Genomic DNA, 13756 nt, shown 5'->3' with positions numbered 1-13756 from the left:
AAAGCAAATGCACAGATATGTAGGAAAACCTACAGACATTAGAGCTGGAGGGTAATCCTTAGGGATTACCATTCCCATTTCTCTCATTTTCTAAATGAGAAATGTGAAGCCCAGACAGACTAAGGGACTTCTCCAAATTTGACCAAGTTGTTAAAAGAGCTGAGGCTAGAATCCCGGTGGTCTGATTTCCAGGTCAGTGCTCTTTACACTGTACCAATTTGTTAGCTTTCTTTCATTGCAGATTTGAGGTTTGTGAATTAGCAAATGAATGTAATAAAACCAAGGACTCTGTGCTATGAAGTGTATTTTGTTCATTTACTTTGACAAGGGTAGTTCAGCTTCAATTATTTATGTAACTTGATAGTATACACAGGAGAATGTCCTGTGGTATATTTGGGAAAAGTAATGAATTTCTTCTAAACCAGTCCTCCATTTACTATCTTGCAATTAAATCTTTGTGAAGTGGGGCGAAGCTGTTGGGGTTTAAGGAGAGATGGAGAATGACAGGGTGCCACTAGAATCAGCCAGCTTTAACTGCCAATCCCCAGGTAGCTGTACCATTATCCTTGCTTGATGCACTTATAACTCCTGCTTTGATGGTACACTAATATATTGCTTCTAAATTTCAGTATTATATAAACTGAGCAGGCTTTAAGGGAAAGCGCAATAAAGAAAGATTTTAACTTGTTACGGGTTCTTCTAAAGCACATAAGACTCTGGCATAAGCATACAACTTCATTTTTACACTCATCAAAGAAGGACTGCACTGTATGGTAACAATGCTTTGACAACACCTGATGCTCTTCTCTGCAGGGTCCGATACAGTCACATAGGCAGGGCAGGCTCAAGCCCACTTTCAACCTATTTTTGTCCACAGTATTCTCCTTTTAACTGAACTTTCCTTCCTGCTTGCCTAAGTGTTTTCCCCTTTGTGGGCGTTCTTTAAAAAGTGCTATGAGCCATCACTAAAACTGTGAGGTCCCTAGAATCAATGATCCTAAACCATGACTTGGTTGCTAAGATAATCCATTTATTGGTTCTGCAACACTCCTTCCCAGCTGGACCTCCTTCCACATGGCCATGAAAAGAAAGCACGTGAGTGTATTGCCGCTGCTGCCATTTGCCAACTGGTGTACTTTTACAGGACTCGACACTAATATTCTGCAGAATATCTACCTAGATAACAGTTACCAAAACCAGTCATTTCACTTGTAAGAACTAGTTCCCAAAGTCTCCAGAGTCTGGGAATTCTTTGTTTTGTAAACATGTTTACAAGTACCCCCACATTGTCCTAAATGGAAATTACTATAGTATTTAATACTGGGATGGTCCTTTTTTTGCAACTAGATTCACGCTTCATAATGATTATCTACTAGACACAGAAATAGCATTTCTGTAACTCAAAATTGTTACCAGAGGCATTTAGCAGAATCTTGCTTTAAAAATATAATGATTTTTCATCTTTATTCTCCCCCCTTCAAAAGGTTTCACTGTGCTCCTGATGTTTAACGTTATGCAAAGATGTGTTTCTGCCAATGAATATCGCCTTATGGTTATGCTTCTGCAAATAGCCTGCTGTGAGCTGATAAAGGGATTAATGCAGCCAAAATTCTTAATCTGTGAAATTACAAATTAAATTCTCATATTAAAAATACCACCCTGAGGTATTTTTTTTGCAGTTTTAATTCCCCTCTGGTGTTCTGCATATATTGTGTTTGTTAATGATGGGGACAAGACTGGCTCTGTTGGCAGCCTGCTGCTGAGTGATAATATGTAGGCATTTACTCACTGATAGAAACTAGATTTAACCACTGGCTGATAAACTAAGAGGCAAGTGGGTAATAAGTCCATATTAACAGAAAAGTACTACTACAGAATTCAGAATTCATAGACCATCAAAATCCTGGCTTAAACTCAATCACAGAGTCAGATGAGATTGAGATGTCACCAAGAAGGAGTGATAGCAAGTTACTCGTTTCATTAAATGGAAAACAAACCATATGTTTGAATTTGATGAACCATAAACGAATGAGTCTATCTGCATCATTTATTCCAGTATAGTAAGACACATAGCCAATTCATTATTTTTCCAAAAGGGATTTCAGCTTTACTTATTTCTTTTTAAATTGGGGGTAGCAGTTCTAATAGTCAGTAGGTAGACTTTTAGAAGGAAGTAAGACAGAATATATGGTAAATTCCAGGCTAAGAATCTATGAAACACTAAAGAGGATTTGCTAAGCATAAAAGTAATAGATTAATATGTCTAGAGTTAACTTAGGGTCATATTCCCTGGCAATGTGGGATATGACTCCTGGGGATGAATCTGGACCTGACACTGTGGGATTGAGAACATCTTCTTGACCAAAAGGGGGATGTAAAATGAAACAAAACAAAGTTTCAGTGGCTGAGAGATTCCACACGGAGTTGAGGGTCACTCTAGTGGGCATTCTTACACACTATATAGATAACCCTTTTCAGGTTTTAATGCACTGGAATAGCTAGAAGTAAATACCTGAAACTATCAAACTATAGCCCAGTAGCCTTGATTCTTGAAGATGATTGTATAGCAATGCAGCTTACAAAGTATGATTTTTCGTGAAAGCCTTGTAGATCGCAGTCCTTTTATCCGGTGTATAGATGGATGAGTAGAAAAATGGGGACAAAAAAACCAAATGAAAAATTGGGGGGGGGGGTGATTTGGTGTTCTTTTTTACTTTTATTTTTTATTCTTATTTTCACCTTTTCTGGTACAAGGAAGATGTTCAAAAAACAGATTGGGGTGATGAATGTACAACTATATGATGGTGAACAATTGATTATACACTTTGGATGATTGCATGGTATGTGGATATATCTCAACAAAATTGAATAAAAAAAATAATTAGAATTAAATTTGGAAAATCAAAAAAGATTTAGGGGGGGAACCCAAGGGGTACTTGGGATTTAGTTACAAAATAAAAGGCTATTGTTAAGGAGAATCCAACACTGCAATGAGGAAAACAAGAGTCTAAACTCCAAGGGGCCAAAGAAATAACTTTATGTATGTATATTATAAGTGATATATATCTGAGGATTAGCAAAAATATTATAAATATTTATGCATATATGTAGCATATTAATTTTTAAGGCAATCAGAAAAGAGTAGTGGAAGAAATATCTCTATCTGGCATTTAGAAAGATCACATCGCCCTTGTACAAAAATATTCTTACTGCTGTAGTTGTTTGCAAAAATTTCACAGGAATTCTGTTTCGCACTTTGGAAGAAAGATGAGATGCTTCCAGCCATAAATCCTCCCTCAAATATTTAAAATGTAATTGAAAAAGGCTGTGTAAATATGAATGCTTTTATAAAAACAAAACAAAAACCCACCCAGGAATGTGTTTTGTTTTAAAAGATCCAGAGAAGAGCTTTCTGTGTGAATACCAAGAGCATTTGTAGTTAAAATGAACTGCATGTCTTCGGTTCCTACATGTCAATTCAGTGCTTTAGCCAAATGCCAATTCTGTTCCTCAGCTCACTGCATTGCAGCCCTTTTTAAGATTATTGTTATAACCAAAATGGTCTCTGAGAATCAAACAGAAATGAATCACTTCTCCTTTGTGTACTGTAGCCAGTTAAAAAGTACTGTATGTATAAAGCACTAAATATGTAAATCATATTTTTCTTTTCCTTTATGGCTGCTCAGATCATTTTTTTGGACACACATAATCAAATACAAAGACACGCAGTTGCAGACTGCAGAGAGGAGATAGCAAAAAAGGAATCCATTTTCTTCCTGGGCCGGGTAAGCTAGCAATTGAATGGCAGGATTCTGCTAAATATACACACTGTCCCCCATGCCCCTCCCTCCATGTGTGTGTATGTATAAAGCACACACAAAACATATATAATCTTACATATGTACATACAAACATGTGATTCTCTCTCTCTATATATATATGTTACACATGATGCTACAGTTGTGTCCCTGCTTTGATTGGATGTTGCAAATTTGTTATACTTACTATCAGTCAGTTCCCATAGCCGCGGGGGCAGGTCACTGAAATACTGGTGGCTCAAGGCTGCCTGTGCTGATAGCCTGTTCTTTGGGGAACATTGTAGGAGCTTGGAGGCCAGTTCCTCTGCATGATTCACATAGCTGAGCCTGACAATACAAGCAAAAAAAGAGAAATCAGACCAAGCAAGAAAATCCCCTAAATAAGACAAAGCTCTCCTATTTTTTTCTAGACTTCAATTTATTCCTGGCCAGGAAAACAAATTAACTGCTGAAAGTAAAAAAGGAGAATTTATGTTGATTCTTAGAGCATCTATTACCCCAAACTGGCTTTTACTTTTGATATCCTAGCATCATTGATTTAAAAATATTTCTGCTAAAAGCAAAGGGTTGATACTTTTAGCGTGGACAGAACTAGGTCCAGAGATAGAAAATCTCAAGAGATAATTTGTCAGAATGTGTTCACAGTATCTATGTACTGCCCATACATCTGGATACATTTATAAGAAAATTAATAAAAAGCATGTAGGAGGATTAAAATAAAATTGCTATTAAATTCTCTAGGTACAGGCCACGCTTTCTGGGTGGCAACATGGAGGCGACTAGTGGAACTGATGAGCTGGTGAGACGCTGCTCTGGGGCCGGCCTGATATTGAGATAGCTTGGGCTATGAGAGCAATGCAGCATGCTGAAGTCTACTACAAGCTGATTTCATCAGTTGACCCACAGTTTCTTAAACTCACCAAAGTTGACGATCAAATCTACTCTGAGTTCCGGGAAAATTTTGAGAAACTCAGGATAGATGTTTTGAACCCAGAGGAACTCAAGTCAGAATCTGCTAAACAGAAATGGAGGCCATTCTGCTTGAAGTTTGATGGGATTGTAGAAGACTTCAACTATGGTACTTTGCTGCGACTAGATTGCTCTCAGGGCTACACTGAAGAAAACACCATCTTTGCCCCCAGAATACAATTTTTTGCCATTGAAATTGCTCGAAACCGGGAAGGCTATAACAAAGCGGTTTATACCAGTGTTCAGGACAGAGAAGGAGAGAAAAGGGCTGACAACAGAGGAAATAAAAGAGCTGACAGAAAAGGAGAAAAAGAGAAAGCCAACAAAGGAGGAGAAAAAGAGAAAGAAGCCAACAAAGAAACCAACAAAGGTGGTGAAACAGCTGTGCTAGGTACACAGGGGACAGCACTCTAGAAGCTGTGACTCACCTGAGCCTTCAAGAACCACTGCTACTTGTATCCTTTGGTACAAATGTATGTCTTTGTGCAGTTGAAGAATGTGCAAAAAGATGTATTTCTAGCTTAATAATTAGGAGCTGCTCTGGTCATTCCCTTGTGTGAACTGGCTTAGTGGGGCCTCAGTTGATTGTTTCTTGGTATGTTGTTTTTTGGTTTTTACCACTGGTTAAGTAAGGAGTTTTATAAATAAATGTCTTTCAGTTCATATGATTATCTATATCTGTTCTTGACTATAAAAATTATTTAAAATTATTTGATACTTTTAGCCATGTCTTATATAAAATGATTTATGCCTGTTTCTTAATTCTTGTCACCCTTTCCTATAATGAAGTTCCCTCATGCCTAGTGTATAGGTCGGGTTCCTGCGGAGAGGGGGGGCCAATAGGATGTGTGTGTGTGTGTGTTAATGGGAGATTTGTTTTGAGGAGTTGGTTCGGGTGGTTGTGGGGGCTGTTGGGTCCAAGTTCTGTGGGTCGGGCTGGAGGCTGGAAATTCCAGGAAGAGTGATATTGAAATCTTGAGTATGAAATCTGTAGGGGAGGCCACCTGGCTAGAACTCAGAGAGGAGTAGAGGGTGTAGTTTTTTGTTTGTTAGTTATAGGTGAAAATATTTTATTTTTCATCAGTAACTAGTACATTGCCAAATATACAGTAGGTTTTCAATAAATATTTTTAAAATAAATGAAGGCCTGAATGTTTGAATCATCACATCTTTTCATAACAATGAACATAAACCCATATTATTTAATGAGTGTGCTTAGATCATTGCTATGGATGTAAATTTATCTAAGTGACCCACTCTTGAGGAGCATTTAGATTGTTTCCATATCTTTTTTATTTTAAATAACACCAGGGTAACACTCAGTACATTAATCTATATACACTTAACTTTGCCAATAATTGAAGTTGAGAATGAGAAAGGTGCCATCTGCAGGTTTCCATCATTTTAACTGCACTGTACAATCTAAAAAATCAAGAAGTAAATACCAGAACTCTTCGCTCCAGAGTCACTACACACTTGCTTGCCAAGTGGATACCTTGCTTTTCTTTTTTATCTTGTATCTTCTTTCTCTTCCCCCCCACTCTTTTTATCCCCTCATCCTTCTTTTTTTTTTCCTTAGAGATCGAGATATTCTTTAGGGTTTTGGGGACTACTGCTGACTTGGGCTTATCATACTGTGGTCATTTGGCATATCTAAGTGAAGCTTACATAGGAGTAACCTCCAGGATAGCCTCTTGACTCTATTTGAATTCTCTTAGCCACTAAAACCATATTTTGTTGCCTTTCTTTTCCCCCTTTTGGTCTAAAAGGCATTTTTCTTCTTAAATGCAATTTTATTGAGATGTACTCACTATAATCCATCCAAAGTATACAATCAGTGGTTCACGGTATCATCACATAGTTGTGCATTCATCACCACAATCAATTTTAGAACATTTTCTTCCAAAAAAGAGAAAACCCAAAACATCTCATACCCCTTATCTCTCCCTATTATTGATCCCTAGCATTTGGTGTGCTACATTTATTACTATTGATGAAAGAATATTAAGATATTACTGTTAGGAGTTTCCGGCCTCCAGGCTGACCTGCAGAGTTTGGACTTGACAGCCTTTGCAGTCATGTGGGCCGGTTCCTTGGAATGGATCTCTTGTTAATACACACACACGCACGCACATCCTGTTGGTTCTTTTTCTCTGGAGGAACCTGACTGATATATTAGGTATTCATTACTGTTAACTCTGATAAGAATATCATAGTTGGCAGTAGGTGTGTTTTTTCCCCATATACCACTGTTATTAACTTCTTGTAATAGTTTTGTACATTTGTTAGAGTTCATGGAAGAAATTTTTTATATTTGTACTGTTAATCATAGTCATCATCCACCACAAGATTTACTGGGATAGACAGTCCCAAGTTTTAACCTGTGGCTTTCCTTTTGATGATATATATGACTCTAAACTTCTTAATCAACTGCATTCATACACAATTCAGCACTTAATTATACTCACAATAATGTACTACCATTACCTCTGTCTGTTTCCACTTATTTAAATTCAACCTAGTTAAAAATTCTGTACGTCTGAAGTAACCACTCCCTGTTTTCTAGCTTCATTCTATCTTCTGGTAACCTATATTCTAGATTCTATGTCTATGACTTTACATATTATAATTCAAATTAGTGAGATCATGACAATATATGTTCTTTTGTGTCTGACTTGCTTCACTCAACATAATGTCTTGACACCCAGGGGAGTGAATCTCCCTGGCAACGTGGATATGACTCCCAGGGAGGAATGTAGACCTGGCATCGTGGGACGGAGAACATCTTCTTGACCAAAAGGGGGATGTGAAAGGAAATGAAATAAGCTTCAGTGGCAGAGAGATTCCAAAAGGAGCCGAGAGGTCACTCTGGTGGGCACTCTTATGCACACTTTAGACAACCCTTTTTAGGTTCTAAAGAATTGGGGTAGCTGGTGGTGGATACCTGAAACTATCAAACTACAACCCAGAACCCATGAATCTCGAAGACAATTGTATAAAAATGTAGCTTATGAGGGGTGACAATGGGATTGGGAAAGCCATAAGGACCACACTCCACTTTGTCTAGTTTATGGATGGATGAGTAGAAAAATAGGGGAAGGAAACAAACAGACAAAGGTACCCAGTGTTCTTTTTTACTTCAATTGCTCTTTTTCACTCTAATTATTATTCTTGTTATTTTTGGGTGTGTGCTAATGAAGGTATCAGGGATTGATTTAGGTGATGAATGTACAACTATGTAATGGTACTGTGAACAATCGAATGTATGATTTGTTTTGTATGACTGCGTGGTATGTGAATATATCTCAATAAAATGATAAAAATAGAACATTATAAAAATGTTCTTCCTCGATTTTAACAAAAGTTCTACACTAATATAAGATGTTAATAATAGGGTGTGATATATGGGAACTCTGTATTTTATGTATGATTTTTCTGTGGACATACAATTGCTCTAATAAAAAATTAAAAAAACAAACAAAAAAAAAAAAAAAAAAAAATTCTCTAGGTACTAAAGTTACTTCTGCTCGAAGAATTCACATTTTCTTGCACTGAATACAAAATTATTGGAGAAAGTACTCTGTCAACTATTAATAATCAACATACATGCTAACAAAAAGGACATGCTTAAGACACATGGGACTGAATCAATTCAAGATGACCTTTGAAACAACAATAGATAGAAAACAAGTCTCAAGACTATCAAAAAACAAACAAAAAACAAAAAAGCACAAAAGTAAAGACATCCATGTGGTGTAAGTTTTTAAATGGGTACCAGTCCTCACAGCCCAGCTCAGTTCTGCTTTTCATGGAATCTCTATTTCACTGATCAGTGCCATAAAGTCTAGATAATTAAAATAATAATGGCTACTGTTTATGGAGACTTGAACATGTGTCAGATGCTTTCCTAGGCACTTGTCACACTCTAACTTTCATATGTAGTTGTAGCCTGATGAGTTAACTCTTTCTGTTCCCAGCAGTGGAAGCGTAGTATGAGCCAGAGAAGGCTTTCTAGGTCAGCAGGCTTCAAACCCATCTAGAACTACTTGACTCCAAGCTGCTTGCATAAGTCATGCTTTCTCTTTCACAGGTCATTTCTAAAGGATTTCCCACAGACTCCTGAGTTTCTGTAACAGGATGTTGCAGGGATCCTCAGCAGCAGCCAGAAATAGATGCATCTGCCAGGGGCTGGAGAGGTGAAGTGTGTTTTAAATGCCTTGAAGCTACTAAACATAGAATTAGACAATAAACATCTTTCCTCAATGACCATCAGTTCCACTCTTTCTCCTCCTTAAAGGCATTTCAAGGTGCACTTTAGTACTGATTTTAAATTGTTATAGGATAGAGTGGGGCGGGTTGGGAATGAGGAAAAAAGGAAGTAATGAATTTGGATAAAGGAAAAAAGGGAGAAAATTAAAGAAAAATATTACCTCCAAACAACCCATCTAAGAGAACTTTTCTCCAAATCTTATGTGAAGTTCTCACAGAGGGGTTCAATGTTTAGCTGCTGCAATGTCTATTTTTTTAAGATCGATCAGTGAATTGGTTTTAAGTGGCAAAGAGAAATTTGTCCATGGGAAATGGAGGCTTTCTCAAAATCCCCTACAGTTTATTTTTTCCTTTAAGAGGGGCAAAGGCCAAAAATTTTTTCCCCCCTCTTCCCAAGCCTTTCTTATTAATATAAATAAGAAGCTTTTCACTAATTTTAAATAAATCAAAGTTTAAGATAGCTGGACTTCATGATAAAATTACACTTGTATTGAATGTACAGTTTATATATAATCCTGGTGAAAAGTATAGTTATATAAGTTTTATATAGTTTTGATAAAATAGAATAACAGTGCCAAATTGGGACTTGATCTGAGCTTTAGGCCTGGCTCTGTCACTATTATTACTCTTAGTTTTCTCATCAATTGAACAAGGGTGATAAACCACATTTTGTTCTGTCTCTCTAGCTCCAACAAACCATAAATCATACACTTGAAGCATGGTTTCACTATTTTGAAGAACTATAAGTATTTATAGTTGTATCTTTTTTTTTTTTTGCCATTGTTGATTACATTTAGATTTAATGTATATACCTAAATATGAGGAATTCACTGGTATAAGGTGATTTCATCCCTTCTTTAGTAATGTTGATGAAATAATCAAATGCTCATTTGTGATATTCAGTTGACACACAATATTTAAATTACAGAAAATATTAATTTAGCAATTTTGCTGTTTCCTTACTTGCATTTCAAGAAACAAATTTATTCAAACTCTCCACATGCATTTTCAACACCAGAGTCTTCGTCATCACTAGAACAACTTTTTGTGTCTGTCTAAACTGTTTTGTTACATGACACTTTTGGGAACACAGGTATGATATCGTAATTGGGCGTTTTACTTGAAGCATAGTGCAGCTTGTCAGAATGTTAGAACAACTGTTGTTTTCAGTCTCCCATTATCATGGTAGATTTTTCAATCTTTCCTTATAATGCCATCAATTTTTGTTTTACATATTCTAGGGCTGGGTAATGAAATGCAGTCTAGCACTGTTATCTCTACTTGGAGAATTAGGTCTTCCGATGCTTATGTAGTGAATTCTTTATCTCTAATAAAGCTTTTTGGGCTACAGTTCATTTTTTTCTCATATTAATTTAATAACTGCAGCTTTCTTTCGTTTAGTACTTGTCTGACATCTTTTGTTACTCTCTCACTTTCATTGTTCCCTATCTATAATTTTAAGGTGTATCTTTCATAAACATTATACAGCTGGCCTTGATTTTTATCCAATTAAACATCCTCTAAGGAGAAACTTTACTCCATTTACATTTTGTGATTACTAATACATTTGGAATTACTGCTACCATCTTCCTTTTGCCCTGATTTGACTTTTTTTCTGCCTTCTTTTGGACTGAGTTTTAAAAATTTCCATCTTCTGTTTTTAGAAATTATACGTTCTTTTTTCATGTATTTAAGTGATTATTCTTAACTTTCTTTTCTTTCTGTCTTTTTTCATTTCATTATTTATTTAGATGTTTAAGCTCTTAAACTAACTTTTTACAGGCTGGTGAACACTGACAAACTATTTCTCATACAGAATTACAATCACACATTCCAGACAATATAAATATATTGTTGAACTAACACGTCACCATTTTATCAATTACATAAAAAACAAATTATCAATTATCCAAATATTAAGTTACACAGCTCAAAAGATCTATAAAATTTTAGATCTCTGCTTGATCCTTTAGCAAAAATCCACTTTTTTGTTTTTTACAAAAAATTGGGAAGAGAAGGGAAAAAAAATCACAATTTAAACAAAAGAGTTGGTAAACAACTTCTGATAGACATCGGAAAAAATGACAAGATTTTCAGAATTTTATGATTAGGAATTGTTTAATTACAGTAGCCCCACTTTAAAGAAATTTACTAAAAATTAAAGGGCATATTCTATAAATCCTGCACAATTCAAGGGCAATATTTTACTAAAAACATTTCATAGCTCCCTCCCATTCATTTTTTCAGGCCCTCTCTCTTAAGTTGCACCCTAAATTGCAAATGTTAAATTGATAGTCGTGCTTTTTTGTCTGGAGACTATTAAAGTCATTTGCTTGAGTACAACGTGGGTTTTACATGAACTTTTCAACCAGAGCTCTATGATTTTCAAAAATGGAGGTTTGTAAAACAGCACAAAATGAGCTGAATAGAAAGACGTTAATCACTTAAGTAAGACTTGGTAAAAACCTGACAAAATCAATAGTTATACAAACCTGAAGTATACTCATATGAACAGGGGAGATAAAAACATAATAGCAGACAAAAAACCATATGGCCCACACTTTGAATATTTGGAATGACTGAAGGAATAAATAACATAAGGTCTAGAGTATTGTTCATAGTTCCTGGGATTTTACTTCTGTTGATACTAAAAACACACAATTATTGTGCTAGTTGTTTTGGCACATAATGTCTCTAAATTTCTTATATATTGATAAGATTCTAGCTTGGGAATAGATCTGAAGAAGACATAACCCAATAGGAAAGGTCAACTGGCAACAATGATAAGCACATTTTAAATGTTGAACAGCAAGAATCTTTTGCTAAGTATACAAACAGCTTGTTCATAATCCGTACACAGGTTACAATTCTGTCAAGCTTGAGGTGTGGTAAAACCGCTTTTCAATATTCTTCTGGAGGAGTCATTAGACTTATCATTCACCAAGCCTAGATGTTGGCTAATATGCATGATAAAAATAAGGTCTTGTCTCAAGGTCCACTTCCAAGGCAAGAGCATCTGGTAGCCCCATTTTATTAACTCCAACAGTTGTTTCTACCATCATTGAATCTTCAAAGCACTGCTGCATTTTAGGACAATATTTCTCCAAATACAAAAGCCACTTGTTTTTAAAAGCTCCATGACACATTTGTCTTATAAACATTACTCCATCTCCGTATAACATTCCACCTTCAATTAATTCTAGGGCAACAAGCAATGGAACCCTCCCAAGCAACTTGATAAGCAGGGATACAAGAATGAATTTCCATTGTTTATGCCAACCCATCGTATGAGTTTTTGTTTTAGTAGTCAATACACTAGAAGACAACAGAGTACGGTGAAAAGCAACCTTAGAAGGAAGAAGGAATGGATGGATGGTCTTTAAGGGCTGTTCTAGCTTCAACATTCCATGTCTTCCAATCTAGGAAGAATCTGATTGAGAATGAGAGGCAGAGAGGGTTAGCCCAGCCGTCCTGGTCTGTGGGGGCTGACCTGCCAGTATTTCATGTTTCCTGCCATCCTTGAAATGATCAAACAGTGCTGTTCATTTCTCTCCACTCCACCCTTTCAACTAATTCTGCTTTGGAAGTTCACCTAAATTTCTAAGCTTCCTGAAAACAGAAAAACACAGAGCAAAAAAAAAAAAAAAAAAACACAAATCAGAGGTTCCGCTCCCCCTCCCCCCCAGTCTCCCAGACTAAAGAAAACTGTCAGAGTTGAGAAGAGTGAGCTGGAAGCGGAGAGAAGAAACCCACGGAGGATGAAGATGATGCTGCAAATAAGAGGAAGAGCAGGAATGCTAGGCTATGGCAATACCACACGGTGGGGACACAAAATTTTTCGAGTGACTGAATGTGTGCTTGGGGAATGAGTACCTTTAGAGGATATTCAAACTTAGCTGAGGAACATGGATTGTAAAAAAATCACATTTGAGCAAAAGCATCTTAAGTTCAAATCTTTCCTTAAGGAATATCTTTAAAAACATCCCCTGGAGGATGTCATATTCTTTGTTTTTTTTTTTGAAGTGAATTGGGAATTGGGTGTTGCCTTTTGTAAGCAACTTTGTAAAGTGGGACTGTAAGCTTTTTCTCACACTGCAGTTCCAAAATGATTCCACTACAACTGATGCTACATCCATTTGTAGAAAAACTAAGGCAAGCTGTATTTTGTTTCCAAGAGCTGATTTCTACATATACCTATAAAAATCTTTTCTAGAATTTATTAATCTCTTATTTCATAAAATGTGCACAGAAAATGTAGTGATATAGTGGGTTCTATTTACCTACTCAAGAGTTCAATTGTGATTCTGAATTCCATATAGAAGCTGAAAAGGAGGAAGTCCTAGAATATTCCACACTTGTATTCTATATGGTGATGGGAAGGGCTTATGTACATGGTGGACAGGGTCTGAAGCACAATGTGTGCTCTGTTTCACAGATGACAGAAATAGAGTGACATGGCACGAGTGCTGGGGAGGGTCTCTAATCACCCCTCACTCACTGTCACACTCTGGACAGAGCAAAGCTCAGGGCTGGAGGCCTGAATCCTTTCATTTGACAGCCACGTCATTTCTGTGGCAAAGATGCCAACGTGGGCACTGACCCCTGGACTTACAACAGCTGAGATCTTGAAAATTATTTGGATGATTAATGATAAAGCTGTGCCAGTATGAATGTATTATGTCCCCCTAAACACCATTATC

At 36.5% G+C, this 13756-nt stretch overlaps 2 protein-coding genes across 6 annotated transcripts in view; one reads left to right on the top strand and one right to left on the bottom strand.

Moving 5' to 3' along the window:
* The window catches only part of CDK14 (cyclin dependent kinase 14), a 678858-nt gene that overhangs the window by 88726 nt on the left and 576376 nt on the right, over nucleotides 1-13756 (bottom strand). For all 5 annotated transcript variants that reach the window (XM_037836624.1, XM_037836622.1, XM_037836621.1 and 2 more), the window contains one exon: nucleotides 4006-4145. In XM_037836624.1, the coding sequence (XP_037692552.1) occupies nucleotides 4006-4145 (140 nt within the window). The remainder of the gene's footprint in view (nucleotides 1-4005; nucleotides 4146-13756) is intronic.
* Nucleotides 4452-5842, top strand: LOC119534773 (protein PBDC1-like). Its single transcript, XM_037837357.1, has 2 exons — nucleotides 4452-4520; nucleotides 4623-5842. Exons 1-2 carry the CDS (start codon nucleotides 4452-4454, stop codon nucleotides 5199-5201), a joined length of 648 nt encoding a protein of 215 aa, XP_037693285.1. The 3' UTR covers nucleotides 5202-5842.

This window comes from Choloepus didactylus, chromosome 5 (assembly GCF_015220235.1).
Source record: "Choloepus didactylus isolate mChoDid1 chromosome 5, mChoDid1.pri, whole genome shotgun sequence".
In the NCBI taxonomy this organism is placed as follows: Eukaryota; Metazoa; Chordata; class Mammalia; order Pilosa; family Megalonychidae; genus Choloepus; species Choloepus didactylus.
The sequence above is the reverse complement of the archived record's forward strand: the minus strand, read 5'-3'. Positions and strand labels throughout refer to the sequence as shown.

What these genes read in the sequence shown, in the direction of transcription:
- LOC119534773 (XM_037837357.1), top strand. Translation starts at nt 4,452, where the DNA reads ATGTGTTCACAGTATCTATGTACTGCCCATACATCTGGATACATTTAT. An exon ending in AGAAAATTAATAAAAAGCAT is followed by an intron (nt 4,521 to 4,622) that starts GTAGGAGGATTA and finishes TGAGCTGGTGAG; the next exon opens with ACGCTGCTCTGGGGCCGGCC.